This window comes from Argentina silus (genome assembly GCF_951799395.1).
Source record: "Argentina silus genome assembly, chromosome: 18".
Lineage (NCBI taxonomy): Eukaryota > Metazoa > Chordata > Actinopteri > Argentiniformes > Argentinidae > Argentina > Argentina silus.
Genome location: NC_139672.1, coordinates 13,482,275 through 13,501,359, shown reverse-complemented (window position 1 = coordinate 13,501,359; position 19,085 = coordinate 13,482,275). Strand labels below are relative to the sequence as shown.

General features: G+C 41.2%; 2 protein-coding genes across 2 annotated transcripts; both read right to left on the bottom strand.

Moving 5' to 3' along the window:
* Nucleotides 1-4,923: 4,923 nt before the first annotated feature.
* Nucleotides 4,924-10,185, bottom strand: LOC310818947 (uncharacterized protein). The gene is made up of 3 exons (XM_083690066.1): nucleotides 9,906-10,185; nucleotides 7,842-7,931; nucleotides 4,924-6,758 (listed from the first exon to the last, which is right to left on the bottom strand). Exons 1-3 carry the CDS (start codon nucleotides 10,083-10,085, stop codon nucleotides 6,018-6,020), a joined length of 1,011 nt encoding a protein of 336 aa, XP_083546192.1. The 5' UTR covers nucleotides 10,086-10,185; the 3' UTR covers nucleotides 4,924-6,017.
* A 4,334-nt stretch (nucleotides 10,186-14,519) lies between these two features.
* On the bottom strand, nucleotides 14,520-18,559 carry LOC310819297 (CCN family member 1-like; the record flags this gene model as incomplete). Its single annotated transcript, XM_083690540.1, has 5 exons — nucleotides 14,520-14,813; nucleotides 15,292-15,497; nucleotides 15,760-16,110; nucleotides 16,269-16,432; nucleotides 18,528-18,559. The coding sequence occupies 5 exons, from the start codon at nucleotides 18,557-18,559 to the stop codon at nucleotides 14,520-14,522; spliced, it is 1,047 nt and encodes a 348-aa protein (XP_083546666.1).
* Between the last annotated feature and the right edge of the window lie 526 nt (nucleotides 18,560-19,085).

Genomic DNA, 19,085 nt, shown 5'->3' with positions numbered 1-19,085 from the left:
ACGAATACAAGAGCAGTGTGTCTGTGTGGGTGGATGTGAAGAACAGAACAGACTATTTTGACAGTCTAGCTGTAGTGGTACGGTTCATACTTTGGGGACTAACCCTCAATGTTACCTCACGTCTTCTAGTTGTGGTCATGTGTGAAGAGCCTTGTTCATGCCTGCGCGTTGCGTCCTCTGTGGTTTCAGGAGGGATATTTATGTTGTCACCGCTCCCTCTCTCCCACTCCTCCACCCTGGGAGGAGGAGCACACACCTGTCACTTAGATTGATGCTTCCCCTAACCGCACGTGGAGAGCAGGGGAGGCTGGTGGAAGCGGAAATCGAAGGACGGGCTCATTGTAAACCATGGAATGGAATAAGGAATGGTATCATCGATGAGCCCGTCCTCCGATTTCTACCTCTACCAATCTCTCCTGGTCAGATCTCAGTGCCCTGTGCTCCAGAGTAATAGTTTTCTTTTCTGGCCAGGAATTTGTCAAATAAGGCTCTGTCAGTGTGGAACCTGCATAGAAATGAAAATTAATGACTAAATGTAAATATGAAGAGTATTACAGCACAAACATTATGACCTCATTTTTAGAATATTATGTTTTACTGACTATCTACAAACCTACATTTTCTAGGACGTGATTGTTCTCTTTGGTTTACCTGCAGTTCTTCTATAATCAAATAGGAATAGGTCTATTTACAGTTAAATGGTCTTATATCTAGAGGAAATGTTTCACTGTGGCCCAGTATTGTGCAACAGGCTATTCTTTTCATGGTGTGAGTGGGTCTACATAATGACGTGGAGAAACATGTAATCTCATTTCTACTTTCATTTACTGACAGACTGCTGAAATGGAATAATAGAGCTCTATCTCTCTTTCTCTCTCTCTCTCTCTCTCTCTCTCTATTTCGGCCTATTCAAATCTGAACTCTTCCATACATTTTGAAAACATGCAAATGAGAACAAGTGAACAAATGAATGTTTAATGAATGTTTTTATGATGGAAAAAAATGCAAATGAGGAGGGGTGAATGAATTAATGTTTAATGAACGCTTGTTTAATGAAAAGGACTTATTAAATAGTGCACTGACTTAGCACTGTGCTACAGACTGCCCCCACCACGCATGAAGGAATCACATTAGGTTTTGGCAAGAAGGTAATACAATACATATTATATGAACAAACGGCACTAATCAGGGCACATGATTGACAGACAGGAGGAGGAGGAGGAGGCGGGGGGGGGGGGGGGGGGGGCGGCAGCATTGGATTGGATGGGCTGTTCCCAGTGACCAGCAAGGCTCTCCTTGGATTCCTTGATTCCTACACGGCCCACACATGGAGGGGAAGATATTTCACTTGCCTCATTTGCATTTGTTGTTATATTCCTTAGATCTCATAGAGAGGCAGAAGAAATAATGGATATTTAATCTTGCCCTCCTGTACTCTAGAAGCTGTGTGTGTGTGTGTGTGTGTGTGTGTGTGTGTGTGTGTGTGTGTGTGTGTGTAGTGTGTAGTGTGTTTAATCTCAATGTTAATTAAACCTGATCTTGTTCTGGTTTCCAGCAATGGAATCATAACTGACATCATCTCTCTTCCTTGGCCCAATCACCAAAGTAAATAAGAGGAGTAATTGGTTAGTAAATGGGAATTGACCAACGTCTTTTGAAGAAGTCTTGCACCATGGAGTATGAGTGAAGTTATGGCAGAGGTTATGGCAGTGACACAGCATACAGTATGACATCGAGCAAGGCTACATGATCACCATAACATTTTATATGCTTAGCTAATGCAAAAGTGATTTATACCTACTACCTATCACATAATGGCTCTATTTTTCTATTTTTGATGACATAGACGGCTCTAGCTTGTTCATGGTGTGTAGATTCAGATATAATCAAAGGGCAGTTCTGTGTAAAAGGATCAGTGTACATGCCCCATACCTATTTCACAACCTCTAGCCTCATTGCCACTTAGCCTCGCAAGCCTACAAAATGTATTGTTTTATTGTTCTATTTAGTAAATTTGTTATTGCTATTTTGTTAATTTTTTGCTATTTTGTAAATTTTTTGCTATTTTGTAGATTTTTGTCAATATTTGCTATTGTTTTTTATGTCCCATGCACCAACCTCACCAAGTTAATTTCCTGTATGTGCAAATATACTTGGCCAAATAAAATAATTCTGATTCTGATTAAGGTATTTTTTTGCATGCTCCTGAACATGATTCTTTCCCTCTTTCTGTTGAGTTCTTTAATTGACTGTGTGCTGGTTAATTCTCATAATTAAACTGTTGTCTATTTCATGGTTGAGGAGAAATAAACAGCAGCAGGAGGTCATGATAGAAGCATCGAAGGCAACAGCAAATGACATTGGTCTTCGAGGTCTGATTAGGTGTGCCATTAACAGCCTTGTCATATTACATCCAGGTGGCCTCCATAGGAGGTCAGAGAGAGTTGACTATAATGTGTACACCTGATGTCCTGAATTCTCTATCGGAATAGCGGCCAACAGGGTACTGCTAGCAGTTTACGCTAAAGAAAGATCTGCTCGCTAGTGTGAGAGGTCTCTGTTGAGAACACTGTATATATGCAATAAAGGACAGAAATATCCTCACAACCTTGCTCCAGGGACCACATAGTCCTTTTCATTCCTGTTGTACGCTTTTCTCACCTGGCTGGCGTCTCCCAGGGGTAGGTGACGGAGGTCAGGGGGAAGCGTGAGAGGGAATTCTGGGAGTGACAGCAGAGCTGAGGGCCTGAGGAAAAACTACCACCACTATCATCATCATCACATCTTCATCTGAAAGACCCAGGGGTGGTAACCATGGTGACAACCCGGATAAAGGGTCAACTCACTTTGGTGTGTAGTGCAGTGCCACTCTGGTGGCCACTCTATCTTGCACAGCTCTCATTTAAAATACATTTGTACAGTATTTTACAATCACTTCTTTGCAGGTATGCATAAATCAGTCTTATTTATTACTGTTCATTATACCTATGTGCACCCCTTGTTTTGACTTTCTTCTTTTCTATTCGCCCTTGTAAAAGAACTCCTTGGACCTTAATAGGACTTCCTAGTAAAAAAAAAGAAAAAGGTTCCTTTAGTTGTCATTTTGGATGCAAGCACAACCTGACTGACACTGTACATAGCATCCATTGGGCCCAGTGTTGGCCTGTTGTTGTTTATTTACTCCCACCCTCACAGATTTTTACCACTTATCAACTCCACCTATTCTGTTTCATTTTCTTTACTCTAGGTCACATACAGACATTTTGAAAGAGAGGTACCTGAACTTAATGGCAAATCCTCATTCTTGCCTGGTGGAATAGGTAACACCTGGATTTGATTACATCAATACGGTGGAAGTGTCACAGGGTGGCAAAACATGAGTTTATTTTGGGAGTAACAGGGTTTAAGGAGACAAACCAGTTGTCAGTCTGCTAATTAAGAGGTACACCTGTAGCTAATGATCAATTAGAGGGGAGCTGGATAAAAACCCTGTTTCGTGTAGTTGGGTCTCTGGGAGCTGAGCGGAAAGAGCTATTCTGCTGGACGCGCCCGAATTAGAACCTGAGAGCAGGTGTGTAAATAACAAGCGGTGCAGGTACATATGGTCCCAAACGCAACTTGCGTGTTGCCATAGTTTTCAGCATCCTGGATTCCTGTTGGTTGACTTTGTTATATCGGCCCGTAGCAGATCTCACACTGTAGAAAGGAGAACGTGGTTCATGGCAGATTGGTGGTCTGTGTATGCCTAGCTTAAGGCATGGTCGAATTGATTTCAAGTGCCTGTCAACATCTTAACGGTCTCTTTCTAAGCATCCCACGAAACGGCCCAATCAGAGTGGCAATGGCATTGTTGCCGAGCCCTGAAGAGGATATATGAAGAGAATATAAGCAACATTAGTTTATTTTGATGCCCAAGATGTGAATTCTAAAAAAGTGTTAGTAGAAACAACTGATTTGGAAAGAAAAAGGAAACAACTAAATGGAGGGGGGGGGGGGGTCTGGAACATAAATGGTATCTGCAGAACATCAAATAATTTCCCCCCAAAATCAAAGAAAGCCCAACATTCAAAGGATTTTCTCCTCCAATCACACAAGCTCACACTGAGATTCTTCATTCTCCACTCACAGATGTGCTCATTTTCCCAGAGAGAGGGGGGGGGGGGGGGGGGGGATCTCTAGGCTTGAGATGAGCGTTTAACCTCCTTTAAAGGACAGATCGCCATTCTCAGCTAATGAGACTTGACATTGGCATTTGAAAACCCCAACAGCAGCCAACACAGAAATAGAGAAATAACCAGATACCCCCTCTCCACACACCCACAGACACACACACACACACAAAAACAAAAATAGACTGACATTATAAATACGGATACAAGCAAAGGAAACTGTCCAGGCTCAAGGAAGGAATTAAGTGTTCATGTGGGACCATGCTCTTGCCTGTAGGCCTGACATGAGTGTTATAGAGTAGTCTGATGAGACAAAACTAGCCACAAGTCGTTTTATAGGGGAAGTTATTAAATTAAAATGTCATAAACTACAAAGAGTAGCCCGTGAAGGACCTAGGATGAAAACAGAGCCCCAGGGTAAAGAGGATTGTAGCCCTGTGGCAGTGCATTTGCAGATAATCTTCGGGATGGGGGAGAGCGAGAGAAACCTAGGAATTCTGTTCGCAGAGTGAAGGAAAAAAAGACCATCAGAGACGCTTATCTCTGAAAGGCTTCTGCTACCCAGCCGGGTCAGATGAATAAAGAGGTTTTAACCTAATTTCTGACATCCACCGCCACTCTCGCTGGGCCTGTCCTCAGAAAGCAGGACTAAAAATAAAGAAAAATTAATCCTTTTTTTTTTGCCAGCAAAAGCCGTATGCATTTTTGTAAAGGATGTGCTTCTAAAGATGCTGCTTCCAAACATAAGAGCAGGGATTTTGGATAGCAATGTATTCCTGTATCACTCACAACAGGTAGCAGATACAGGTAGCAGATGTATTTCAATTTGCCTGGTGAATGTTAAGGAAACTGGCAATTAGTGCTTTCACATTGGTCTTTATCTTTATCAAAGTACAAACCGTTGATTAAGGGTTGACTAGACTGTCTCTTGTGAAAAATAACTAAATTATGCCATTTTTGTATCAAGATTACACAGACAGGATAAGAGGAAGAGTACAATTAAATATTGTGAGCCACTTCACTATTGATTTAACCATCAGCTCTCTTCGTAATGAATCATCTAAAAGGAAACAGAGGCTGAAAAATAACAAACACACTCATAATTGTAATCTCTTTTTGATCCAAAGCCTACAGTGCCCCCTGGTGGCCACATATCATATCCAGTGCTTGTGTAAAGGTTGACCAGAGCAGAGTTGGAAACTCCATAACTAAGTACGATTTGTCGGAATATGAGCTTTTAAAATTATGATTCAGTGGACAGACACTTTAACACAATGTACTGTTCATTCTGAACAATCAAAATAATTCTCAGCATTGTCCATGACTCTTTATTTTGTCTCGGGTCTCCCTCTGGGTCTTCCTCTAAACCCTCGTCTCCCTCTACTTGTGGCCCTTATTTCGCTCCCCCTCTTCTTCTCTGCTGTTGGGTCAAAGTCTGAGTCACTGTTGTTCTTTCTTGCCCCCTCCTCCTCTGAATCCTCAGGATCAATCTGGCGTTGACTGCTCTGGCGCTTCCTCTTCCTCCGTTTCACCTCCACCCTCTCCTGTTCAGTCCCTGAGTTTGGCTCCTGACTCTCCCCCTGCTTCTTAAAGTTAGAGCCTGGCCCATGACAGCGTTGGACGTGGCTCTTCAGACTGACGTTGTGATTGAAGCTCTTCTCTTACTGTTGGCACTTGAAAGGCCGCTCTCCTGTGTGGAGGCGCATGTGGGACTTGAGGTGACTCGCCTGGTTAAAGGAGCGTCGGCATACCTGACAAATGTGGGGCTTCTCTCCAGTATGGACCATTGCATGTCTCTCAAGGTGGTTGATGTCAGAAAATTCTTTATAACAAGTGTGACAGATGTGTCTATTCAGGCCACTGTGGGTTCGTAGATGGCGGTTTCATTTTCTTATGGTAAACATGGTCTTGTCGATGGAAAGGTCGGTGAATCTGGAGACCAACTTTATTTATAAAGCGCTTATCACAGTCTGGGCATGGGAACTGCTTGATCTTGTGCTCGCACACATGATCCTTCTTTTGTGGAAATATGCCACAGTCTGTACAGAGTGGAAGATGAGGTTTGGTGATATGTTCACGTTGCACATGCTCCTTGAAGCTGGCCAGGTCATCAAATCGCATATAGAATTGATCAAATCCAACTCTCAATTCTACCTCACCCACACACAAACCACAGGCGTAGAGCTTCTGACGTTGTTGAGTGGTGCAGCTGATGGTAGGCTCAGCTACGCTGTCAGTGCACCGCTCCACAAGCCTCTCTTTTTTATCTCTGTCTGACTGTAACTCATCTGCTTTGGCCTCTTCTGCTTGATTAGAGGGTCCGACAGTTCCTAAATCTTCAGCAGAATCAGAATCCGGTAAGATATCTCCATCTTCAGGAGGGACAGGATCCGGTAAGATATCTCCATCTTCAGGAGGGACAGGATCGCATTTATCTGAACTTTGATCTTCTTGACTTCTTCTTCTCTCCTCACTGTCCACCTCTGAGGAATTTTCATCACGGTCACACAACTCCTCAGTAAATTCCATAATCAAGGGACAGGTGTCGCACAGGTCCTGATCACCTTCCTCACATGGCAGTGGCCCTGTCTAATAAAGGGGGGAAACAAGCATAATTACTATTGTGTATCTTTAGTATTTGATTAACTGTACCTTTAAATAATCAATTTCACAGCTTTGTCATAGGGGAGCTGAATGAAGCAAGAGTAAAATCATTGAAGTGCATGGGGATGAAAGGAACTTCAGAGGAGAACAAACTGATATACAATGGACTGCGTAAGTAATGGGACAGTGAAGCATTTGTTATTCTTTTGTCTATGCTATTTCTATTCAATTCTTTGCTCCAAAAGTTTGGATTTTAAATCAAACAATGAATCCAAACTTTTGGAGTGTAGAGCCTAAAGAAGAAAAATGCTTCATAATATAATACGCGCTATTTAGCTGACACTTTTATCCAAAGTGACTTACATTGCAGTGAGTGCATACATTTCAGTATGTATGGTCCCAGCAGGAATCAAAGCCACAACCTAAGTGTTGTCAGCGCCATGCTCTACCAACTGAGCCACAGAAGACCATTACTTAGCATGGGCACTGTAAATCTAATTGTGACTAAATGCCGCCTATGAGGGCGCTTAGTGGCGTAGCACACTAATGCGCTTACCACGTAATCGGTTCCTGGTTCGATTCCGACCCTCGACCTATCTTGCATGTCATCCCTCCTCTCTCTCTCTCCCATCCTTCCTGTCAATCTCTACTGTCTCTATCCCAATAAAGCAGAAATGCCCTAAAAACATATTTAAAAAAAAATAAATGCCGCCTATGAACGAAGTATCAGTACTGAAAACATGTCAGATTTAGTTTATTTTAGCTTAATTAAATATGATTTATAAATGAGTTATGTTGTCCTACCATGACGGCTTAGGTCATAGGTCACAAAAGACAACTTGATTGTTAAAGGTTCATCTTATTTTCTGTTGTTAGGCTCTTCATTTATTCTCAAAGACACTTACGTTGCTTCTTTGCCCTGAGTCGTTTGTTTACGAAGATGAAATGGATCTATGCTTTCAAGCGGCTTCATTTCCTTCTCCTATGCTACTCTGACATTATCTTAGAAACTATTTCCAGGAACAGATGCTTTGTTGTTTGTCACATGCAACAGTCATTGCAACACACCTCCACAGTAAATTCCATGGTCAAGGGCCAAGTGTCTTCCACGTCCTGACTTCCATCGTCACATGGCAGGGGGGGTTTCTCTTTAGCTCCCTAATGAAAGGGGGGAAATTATCATTCATATTTAGTGTCTTTAGTACTGTATTTGATCAATCATATGCCGAACACTTTCCCGAACAGATGCTTTCTTTTTATTCTTGTTCATCTCATTGTTCCCTTCCCATATCATCCTCAACCCTGAATGATAAAGTTACTGTATGAGTTACTGTATCAAGGGATGTGGTAATGTAATGGACTGTGCATTTTACAAACTTCTCCTGGGGTTCAATATGTAATTTCTCCATTTTAAAAGAATAAGCTCTCTTTTATACAGTAGTTCTTAGAATACTCTGAGCTGGGCTATTGACGGGACAAGTGCAGGACAGGATCTATATGTGCACGGTTGAGCTTTGACCACCCATATATAATGTTGCACTCATTGATTTTGAGATGTCTGTAGTCATTATGTACCTGCAGACTCAGCTATAAGGACGTGATTCTTGTCAAAATAAAAGTGCTGATAAAATAAATATAACTGTCGCAGAGTCTCAATCGGTGTTTTGACGTTCAAGTGAATAAGCCACATAGTATGTCACATTTGTATGTCTCCTCATATTTCAGTGGAAGTGTGTGATAACAGTATGGTGATCCTGAATTTTTATTCATTTTCACAACCTGGAAATGCACAAAGTTGCAACATTCTCAAACACTAGCAGTCCATAAGTAGTCTGCAGAATGCAAGCGAAAAGGTTGGGGCTTAAGTAAATTTTGCCCCTTAACTTTTCCCATTGCCTTAAGTTTAAGTCAGTTGCACAAAACCCTTATTTTACCCTCCCACTTACCCTTAAAGAGAATTTAAGACACCCAAATCAGTATTGATTAACTTGTATCTACAGTAATTGAAGTTGTTGCATTCTTGAATATTCTGATGAAAATTTGAGTTAACCCTTTAATGCCCGACATTGTATATAGACAACAATGTCTTTAAACACATGGTAACGTCTGTGCACAATCAATTCACAAAAAGAAAGTACTGTCTTTGACATTATATCCTAATAAACACTTTTAGTTACAGCCGACCAGCGTAAGTTCTCTCTGAAAAATGGCAGAAATCCCAAGTCTGTAACACAGAAATTCTGCTCCTCTGAAAGAGTCTCCTACGTGGTCAAAAGGGTGGGTTTCTAAAATGCAATGGATGCAAAATGCTCATAAGATGTCCAATTATTATTTTCTTTCTTTCATTCATTTTTGGCAAAGGTATAGTCACTTAAAAATGTGAATGTTACATATACGCAACATTGGGCGTTAAGGACTGTAATCACACTTCCAAGCATGTTCATGCTTTGCATAGGCTTTCATGTAAAATCATATTTTTGTGGCTCAAAAGCTGAATGAAAACTTACATTCAGAGTCTGGATCTCTTCATCACACATATGAGACTTAACTGCCTATATTTGTTAATGTTTTGAAAAGTATTTCTTGCATTAAAAAAGCCTTAGAGACATGAATAAATGCAACACTGCATAACTATTGATATATGAGTGACTTTTTTGCCTGCAAGTTCACAGCGTGGCGCAGCGCCACTCTTACATTCTTTGGGGGGAGCCCTGTGAGCTGTCAAAAGAACGAATAGTTTGTTAACTGCTGCACATCATTTAATCAGAAAAAAAGAGGGGGACCTCCAGCGTTAATGAATCACTAACTAAATTAACCGAAAAAAACTATATTCAGTAAATATATATATATATATATATATATATATATATATATATATATATATATATAGGACCGTGTTTTCACTAATATTACTGCCGTATAATATATTTGTGTACGGCATCAATGTCAGTGAGAGATATACATATTTTAACGTTTTATTAAGACATTTTATATTTCACATTTTATATTCTCGCGCTTTTATTGGACGTTTTCGTCAAACCGGAAGTTCTTTTAAATCTTGTTGCCACGTGATTACTTCATACTGATTACAAGATACAAGATTGTACTTAGTTAAAATAGTCAAATACTTACCTCGTCTACAGTTTTTTTCAGCGCAGGGAGAACAGCTGGTACAGCTGTCTTCTTTAGTTCTCCAATTCCTATTTTCGTTTTGACATAGTCATCTTCACCGAAATGTTGGCTACACACCCGTAACTGTCGCAGTGTCTCAGTCGGTGTTTTGACGTCCATGTGAAGGGCAAGAAGCCACATTTGTAATCTCTCCTCATCTTGAAATGGAAGTGTGTGATAACTGTATGGTGACCATGCTGTATTTTTGTTTTCACAACCTGGAAATGCACAAGTTGGTACCATTCTCAAACGCCAGCAGTTGAACCTACGTTCCGTGGAACGTCGCCTACCGACGTCCGGTGTATGTAAAGGAGGATTTCTTCAAAATAAAAGCGCCCAAGTTAAACTCGATTAAGCATTTAAAAGCGCTGCTGGGATCTAGAAGTATATTCCAGTAGATTGCAGGTGCTCTGACGTGATAGGGTTATCAAAAGAAAAAGCAAGGAGGACCAATCACTCTCACCATATCATATTTGTGTTTTTGAGGGCAAGTAATGGTCAGCCCCCAAACCCCTACCCGATCACTCCGCTCATCCTACCTGGGTGCAGCAGCCGCACTACTCGGTCACGGCTTTGCACTGTCCTGGCGCCCCGCTGGTGGAATGAGCTTCCCACTGCTGTCATGACTGCAGAGTCACTACCTATCTTCCGCCGTAGATTGAAGACCCATCTCTTCAGGCTACATCTTGACTGTCCCTCCTAAATACCTGTTAACCCCCACTACCCCCCTGTACTAGCCCTAACCCTAAAGACCTCTTCACCCCCACTACCCCCCTGTACACGTTTCTCTCCTGTTAATAAAAATGTAAATAAAGAAATAATAATAATTCCTTCTTCTAGCATTGTGACTGCCTATGCCGCTGGTCCGAGCATTGATTACTTTATCTTATGATGACTGATGGATAGATGACTCACTTACTTTAGACAAATGTACTTACTGGTTATAGTTGAGATGGCTAGCTAGCTGCTATTTTCTCTCCCTCATGCGCTCGTGAACGAGCATGGTAACAACGGACAGACTGATACTAGGGAACTGAGCAATGCGAGAGACAGAAATAAACTAGAACATTTCAGACCAGGCCTCAGTTAAATCTTTTTCTGCTTAACGACAATCATTTTTGAGTTTGATATAACTTTGAATTAATGTAAAATATTTTCACAACCAGAATTTTTTGCAAAATCCCCCAATTTGTTTTTATTTTTTTTCTGTATATATTCTGCATAATTTTATTTCTGTACATATTTTTTTAAATCTCCCGAGTTACAATTGTGCTAAACTGAGTTTCAAGTGAAACATTTGAATTTAATTTGACCGAAAAATATTTGGATTAAAAAATAGAATCAGTGGTCTGTACTTTTAGGGGGGGGGGGGGGGGGGGTGATCAAAACCTCCTCCTCTTCCCTCCAGCCTTTCCATCAGTATCATTCAGGATGCAGTGTCTCTCGGGCGCTCCTCCCCGCCTGAACGGATTGTCCCTCTGGACATAGACAGGTGTCTGAAGGGTGGCTGTATGGACATCCTTCTCCATGTGATTGTCTATTTCCATTGGCTCCTCAAGGTCAAGAGCAGGCCGTGGGATTAAAAGTGAGGGGAACATATCAGTCTGGGGCCCAGTCAATCCAGTGAAACCCTGTGGATAGGTGGGGGACAAGCCCAAGAGATAGATTAGACTAAGACTCTTATATAGTAATAGACATATTTACCAATGACATCAGGAAGTTTCAGCAAACCTGAGGAAAGGTGGCTTGTTGTTGTCCAACTGCTGGGCTGCTGTTTGTCAGTCCAGTGAAACTCTGCTGGTTTTGAGGTCCCCCTGTAAGGCCCTGTTGACACGCCCAGGGGTTGGAGGGGCCAAAAACTGTCTGCTGTTGTCCCAGGTAAGAGTTGTCCTGGCTTAATGGGGAAAGGGCACCAAACTGGATCCAATGAGGCATAACGATGTTGTTCATTTTGGGATATTTTACCAAAAATGTTTCTGTTGCTGTGAAATGAAGTAGCTTGAAATATGAAATGTTCAACTTGTGAGTGGTGGAATGATATCAGTGAGTTCTGGAATTGTATACTGAATGTATCTATAGCAATTAAGATATTATTCTGACATCACAAACAGTGCTGTCACAATCTTGGTCTGTGACATCATGCACTTAGAATTCTAATGTATGGCACTGGCTCTGACGTGCATATTTGTACATCTAATACATTAATACAAATTGCGATTGAGTTACGTTCTTGCTTAAACCATGTCAGGAAAAGGTTTAAGGATAGATGTTAAGGATAGAACATTTTTTATTGAGGAATTTTCAAAGCGACATTTTCTTTGTCAGTGTAAATTGTAAGTGTAATACATTTTGCAATATTTAGTAAAATAGGCCTACCAGACTACACATCTTCTAATTTCACAAATTGCATACATTGCGCACTATCGACTTTTCCCCCTTTTTACTTTCTTGTTTTAAAATATTTGGTTAACCACACATAGAAGGGTGGGGCAATAGCGACAGTAAAATGAAGAGGAGCGTTTCCATGCGATTTACCCTCACAGGTGCAGCGAAAGTAAACTGACAGTTTTTTGGAAAGACGTTCTGAAGCGCAGGTATGCTAGGTGACACTGCAATTTCTCCACAGTTTAAATTTGTCTTTGCTTAATGCATCATACGCCTAACAACACCCCTTAGCTGTAGTACGGTATATTCACAATCTATTACAGCCTCTTGTGCCTTGTTCCGTAAATATGTATGCCTGTATTGTATTCATTGTGTGTGCAGCAATACAATAACCTATACGGTTGTTGTATAGATTAAAGCAGATTTGTGATATTTTGAGTAACATTTTTTTTTTAATATACTCCTATAGTTAATATGACTTAATATGCTTGTTTCTCATCATAGTGCGATAGAGACTATTCTTTTACATGTGATTGTGGTGAGTAGGCTAGAATAATCCACAGACGGATACAGTAACTGCTAGAAATAGGTTATGTAGGAATGTAGGTATTGTGCAATATTTACAATATCTTTCCTCACTCAAGTCTCCTATGATACGATATCAATATATTTCTTGCTTCATGAAACAATATAATCCTTAGTTTAAGCCTAACAAATTTTAGGAATATTTAGGAGACCCTTTTTGGGTCAAGAGTACCCCTAGTGGCGAAATAAATATTCTATAATGTAACATCATATCTTCATCACACAACCAGTCTTCCAGTAGTTTGATGACTGACGTGCATTTACAGCCACCTACTGTATAGACATGCCAGTTTTGGATGTATTAACAACACTTACTGTTGGGGCTGTATTGGATGTTGCAATGTGACACAAACACTGAACTGAATGATAAAACATGTGTTTTGCTCTGTGCAAGCATTACACTGTACCAAAAGGATGTCAGACAACCCCTATACTTACTGAAAGTGTAAGATTACTGAAGGTTTGACAGTTATCTGGACACAATCAAAACCAACTGTTTTAACTCTGAAAAGAAGAAAGGCCTGTTCAATGATTTACACTTTCACAATAATGAGCTCAGAAAACCTCAATAAGTTCACGGCATTGAAATTATATTTAGCTGACACGCTACACACAGTAACTTCTAACCTTAATAGAGACAAGACCACAAAGCCTCCTGTGTTAGCGGCTGTAGCCTATGTGGAGTCACCATGATAATTCAGGTCCCTAAACTGTACACTTCATCAAACTCAGGAGACGGTTGGCTGTCTTTTAAAGCACCCCTAATAACAATTGCCCAAGCCCTCATAGTAAACACAAAATATATCCAGTCAAGCGACACATTATATGCAAAGACATTCAGGATTTGTATCATGTGTACCATTCGAACCACCCTTTCAAATATGTCAAATGTATAAAAGTGGGTCAGCCAATCACAGAAGGTATCTAGCCTGTGCCTAAATATGGACCAGCAATTGAGAGTTCTAAAATAACAATCCATCAGGACAGTGTGTGTGTGTGTGTGTGTGTGTGTGTGTGTGTGTGTGTGTGTGTGTGTGTGTGTGTGTGTGTGTGTGTGTATTATTATGTCTTGTGATCCATAAATGAATACTGTATCTTTATTGACAGTACATGTAAAAAAAACAAATGCTTTTTAAAAAATAAGATATTCCAGTATGACCTATAAAAAACATTAATTGTAACTATAAATAATACATATTTTGTATGTACATACTATTTGAAACACATATTTGTTCATAAGGGACTTGAGTAGCTGCCACAAAGCGTAATCCTGATGCTGGTTTTTACATGCATATTCTGTCTTCTCAGTTTGTATGTCCATGCGTACAAAATGTGTGTACCACAAGCTTGTGGCTTGAACTTTGAACTTGAGTTGAATTGTTACTGAACTGAAATTTTACAACTTAACATTTCGCTCCATACCGAAGCAGCTAGTTACGCTCCAATTTTACGAAGCAATTCTATCAAAGATGAAATTAGTAAAATCATCTAAATAATGATTAATAAAGTGCACATAATTTCCTCTCATTCTGACCATCCTCCCCTTCTTTGGTGGTCCTCTTTTGTTTTCAGTTCAACAGGGTGGGACCTTCCAACCTGCCCCCTCTAGTCTTTGGACTTGTGGATATCGTTGGAGCGTCTGTAGAAAGCCAAGGGTTTGTCGTTGCAGTTGAAGTCACAAGTGCAGGACTGGATCATCATCACGTCCTGGCTGAGAGTCTCTCCACCTTCACAGCGGAAGCAGACCGCCACTGTCTGGGTCTGCTGTGGGCGACAGCAGCGTCCGTCCAGGCAGGACCCGCAGTACCTGGGCCGGAAACTCTTTATACTGCGGCAGCCCGCATAGGTCAACCTCACAGGCTGCCTGGCTCTCTTGGTGTGGCTGCACTTCTTACCCTTCTGTTGATGGAAGGAGAACAAGAACTATGTGACAACACATTTTCGGTTTGCGGACGTGGATGTGTCAAAAGATGTTCAGTGGTACATTGGCATGGGTGCTGTATAACTAGCTGAAAGTGCCAGGGTGTCTAAGGATTGTCTCTCTTGTTGACGTTCATAGCTCATGCTATTTTAAGTCAGAGAGGAGAAGGCAAAAGGCCATTCTAAAGGGTACAGCAGCTATAAGCCCTACCTAGGATTTACCACTATCAACCAGACCTGGGTCAAATACAATGTCAAATACTTGAAATTATTTCAGGTGTGATTGATTTAGCTTGTAGTTTGCACTTTTGGGACTCGATTCCATTGGTTCCTTTGTACCGGGAAAACTAAACAAGGTGCAGATCAAGTCTTTGAAAGTATCTGGCCTATGTATTTGACCCAAGTATCTGCTATCAACTATATTAACTGTAGTATCAGACACTGCAGTAGTGCGTACCTTCAGGCTAGAGAAAGGTGACTGGGAGCATGGGCGGACTTGACAGAGGTGAGTCTCCTTCACCAGTTTGCATTGGCTGTTGTTGTTGGTGACCCTCGAGGACACCCCAGTCCCACAGGACCTGGAACACGGGGACCAGGCAGAACTTTGGGCCACGCACCTCTTCCCTTTGGACGACTGCAAAGTCTCAGGCTGATTCTTGAAAGCTGTACGAAAAAAAAAAGAGATTTAGAGGAAATGGCAAAGACATCGTCCTAATGTGCATGTGGTATGACCAACATTCAAGGATACTAACATTCATTTAGAATCTTTAGTAAGTCAAGGTTCTATTGGAGGTGGTTCATATTCCTTTTTCACTTTAACATCCTACAGTATATGGATGTACAGTATGTACTGACTGTGGTTGAATATCTACTGGAGCATTAAATTCACTGAACGAATCACTAAAAACAATGGGCTTCCACTCACCAGGTAATGATATAAGCCCTCCTCTGACTGCGGACACCAGCTTGTTCCTGGTAGTGAGGTCATCTTCAGAGGGTTTATCTCTGAGGCCATCTTCGCTGCCCTTCTTGATGGCTGAGCCCACCGACACACCCTCCCCAGGGCAGACCAGGTCCTCACAGCAGCGGCCTGGTACCTTGAAGAGGATAGGTTTGGCACACCCCGCGTTGGGTAGGGAGAGCTCCTGTGGGCACAGAGGAACACACCCCACTGCTCCATCCATGCAGGTGCACTGATGCTTACAGTTTGGACTGAAGCTCTCCCCATTCTGGTACATGTTGCTGTTGAACTCGCAGGGTCTTCCGTCTGACTTGGCTGTTGTCAAAATCAATAAAACTGTTGTCAAATGACATGCTCATGATCATAAAACCCTCTCTATTTTTCAATCCCTAGCTGGTTGACCACAGATTTGGAAAGGTCTATGATCTTGATAAAAAAAACAAAAAAAACAAGGATAAAACAAAACAACATACCTCGACAGATGCCTTTAGCTTTGCCATAACCTGCTCCATGGTTGCACTCCAGTCCCTTGGTGTGGTCGCATGGCTCGTCTCCACTGCAGTCTTCATTCAGCTGCCGGGCGCACACTCTGCAGCAGCCGCAACTATCCAGCGCCAGACCGACTCCTCGGGAGCACCTGGGTACGTCATGAGGACAGGAACACTTCGAGGGACAGGACGATGACGCCTAAAGAAAATAATATGGTAACATTTTGATTTGCGTAATTTCTTCGACAAATATATACATTTAGGATAGAGTTATGTTTTGTCCTGTCGTCATAATCACATCATTTGCACGTTGCAGTAGTCTAGACAATTAATAATAATTGGTATACTATCTTACCGAATTTAAACTCCCACAGAGGATAACAAAAAGTGAGACTGCCAACATCTTCCAAGTTCCCGTTAGTTTATTCATAGTGTTTTTATTTCTATGTTGTTCTTCTTGATCTTGAAAGACTTTTTCAATTATTTGTATTAAACGTTATTCCGGACGTTTTATACACAGCTTAATTCATATAAACTACCCGCTGGTTTGCCGATTGTAGTCTGCTTGTTCATTAGTGTCCCCCTCTCCTTTTTATACAGCCGAAAGAAGTCTGACGTATCGTTTGCTTGCTGACGGCTGAATTGTTCCAAAACTATGCGAGGAATGTATCAGTGCGGCCACCATTCTCTTTTTCTGTTTTTCCATGACCGTTGGCAATGGTTATGCCCCAACAGTGACATTCATTTTACATGTTATGTTTTCTGTCCTAGAGTTAAACCAAAGCAACATGCTCCCCATGTTGTTGGACAATTCTATTAAGATGTTAAATATCAACATGCCTGTTTGATGCCTAGGCGCCAAATTGAGACAGAACTTAAAGCAGCTATACTTCTTGATTATGATTAATATCATAATCTACCTCTATGAAAGTAGAACAATTACCAAACATTGCCAAATAAATATGGACTTATTACTTCAGTGTTTAGGTTTTTTGTTGACAGGGAGACTTTGTAGACAAATTATGTATATCTTAAAATTGTTTTGAAAAAGTAATGCTGCTCTTAGCAATGTAATGTAATAAAAATGTGTTATTTGTATGTTAACATGCATTTTCCTCATTGTTTACATTGTATTGACCCTGCATTTCCACCAGTGTGCTCTGATATAAATATTAAAAGATGAGCCACATATTTATATGGCTAACTGAAGAATGGGAAGCTCCATTGCTCAAGGGCTATGGCATGTTTATAACTGTGTTATTCTGCTGAAGAGCGTCACTGCAGGTCCAATCTTGGGTGTGGGTGGATTAGTGTTTCTTTAACCAAATATATCTTTAAACAAGATTCTCTCTCCGGATTGAGAGAAGACAAAGAGATCCCAGAAGGAATGCCTGAAGGAACATTCCATCAGGATCAACATGGTGGGCGCCTTCAGAGGATATGGAAAACACCCTCTTACGCTGTGCCCACATCAAAGAACACATGAATTACAAGGAGAAATCCTTCGACCCATCCCTATCTTTTGCTTCAGGATGACTTGCAGAGCAGGATACTTTGAAAACAGACTGGCATGACATCTCATGGCATGACAACAGACTGGCATGACATGACATCATTTTTTTTACCCTATTCACTGCAGACATTCATATCCAAGCCAATCCAGACAGATGAACAGCAGACTTCAACGACGAAAGGCATGAGTCACTATATTCTCTGGAAATTGCTGACCTTTGGGTTTCGAGTAGAGCGTTTTCCTACAGTACACATCAGAATAAAAACAGCGGATTTTGAACAGTGCGTGCCACAGGTGGTTGGATTTGACTGGCAAAGCCCTGGTAGAAAAACCTCCCATAAACACCAAAAGGAATGTTATTACATTATAATGATATAACTACAGACCTTGCCGGATTTGGAGGGACATAATCTGGTTACTTCAAAGCCATGATATTTTATTATTAAGAATTTTAGATGATTCACTCATCTATTATATTATATAAGACTCTGAGCAACAGTGATCTCTGTCCCATTCTCAACTGTCTCTTGGGCTTCCAGACAAAGCTGTCTAAACCACACACACAGTCTCTTCAACGTAACATAGGGTCATTCTGTCCTTTAATGAGGGATCCACAGAGACCGTTACATAACATGTAATTAACTGTGTTTCATTCTGGGGATTATTCTGTTAGGGAGAGAGGGGGATAGATAGACATTGTTTCCCTCTTACATTCTCTCCTTCCCTCTCACCTTCTCTTCTCATTTACTGCTGCCAGTGCCATTCTTCTGTGGTGTGTTTTTTAAACAAGTGACACTGGGGCTAACATGGGGGCTAACACTGGGGCTAACACTGGGGCTAACACTGGGGCTAACACTGGGGCTAACACTGGGGCTAACACTGGGGCTAACACTGGGGTTAACACTGGGGTTAACACTGGGGGCTAACATGGGGGCTAACATGGGGGCTAGCATGAATCAATTCATGTTCTACAATCTATGCTCTGATGGGAAGCAGGGCTAGATCAATGGTAGGGGGGAAGCTATGAAAAGAAGATTTGGTCCCTTGACAAAAACCCAGCATTGATTTATTTATTTGCAAGTTTGTTTTGAGTTTTATTCACAGTACAGATCGTTTTGTGTTAAGTTGTACTGTACAGTATGTATTTTGTTGTGGGTCAGACACATTTATGGGACACAGGAATGTTTGTTGTGGCTGAGTTTGTGATTTAAAATCCAGTTCCTTACCTCATTTCTCTAAATGAGTTTTCCTCATTGTTCCTTTCCCTGCATGGGCGCTTGAATGGGAAC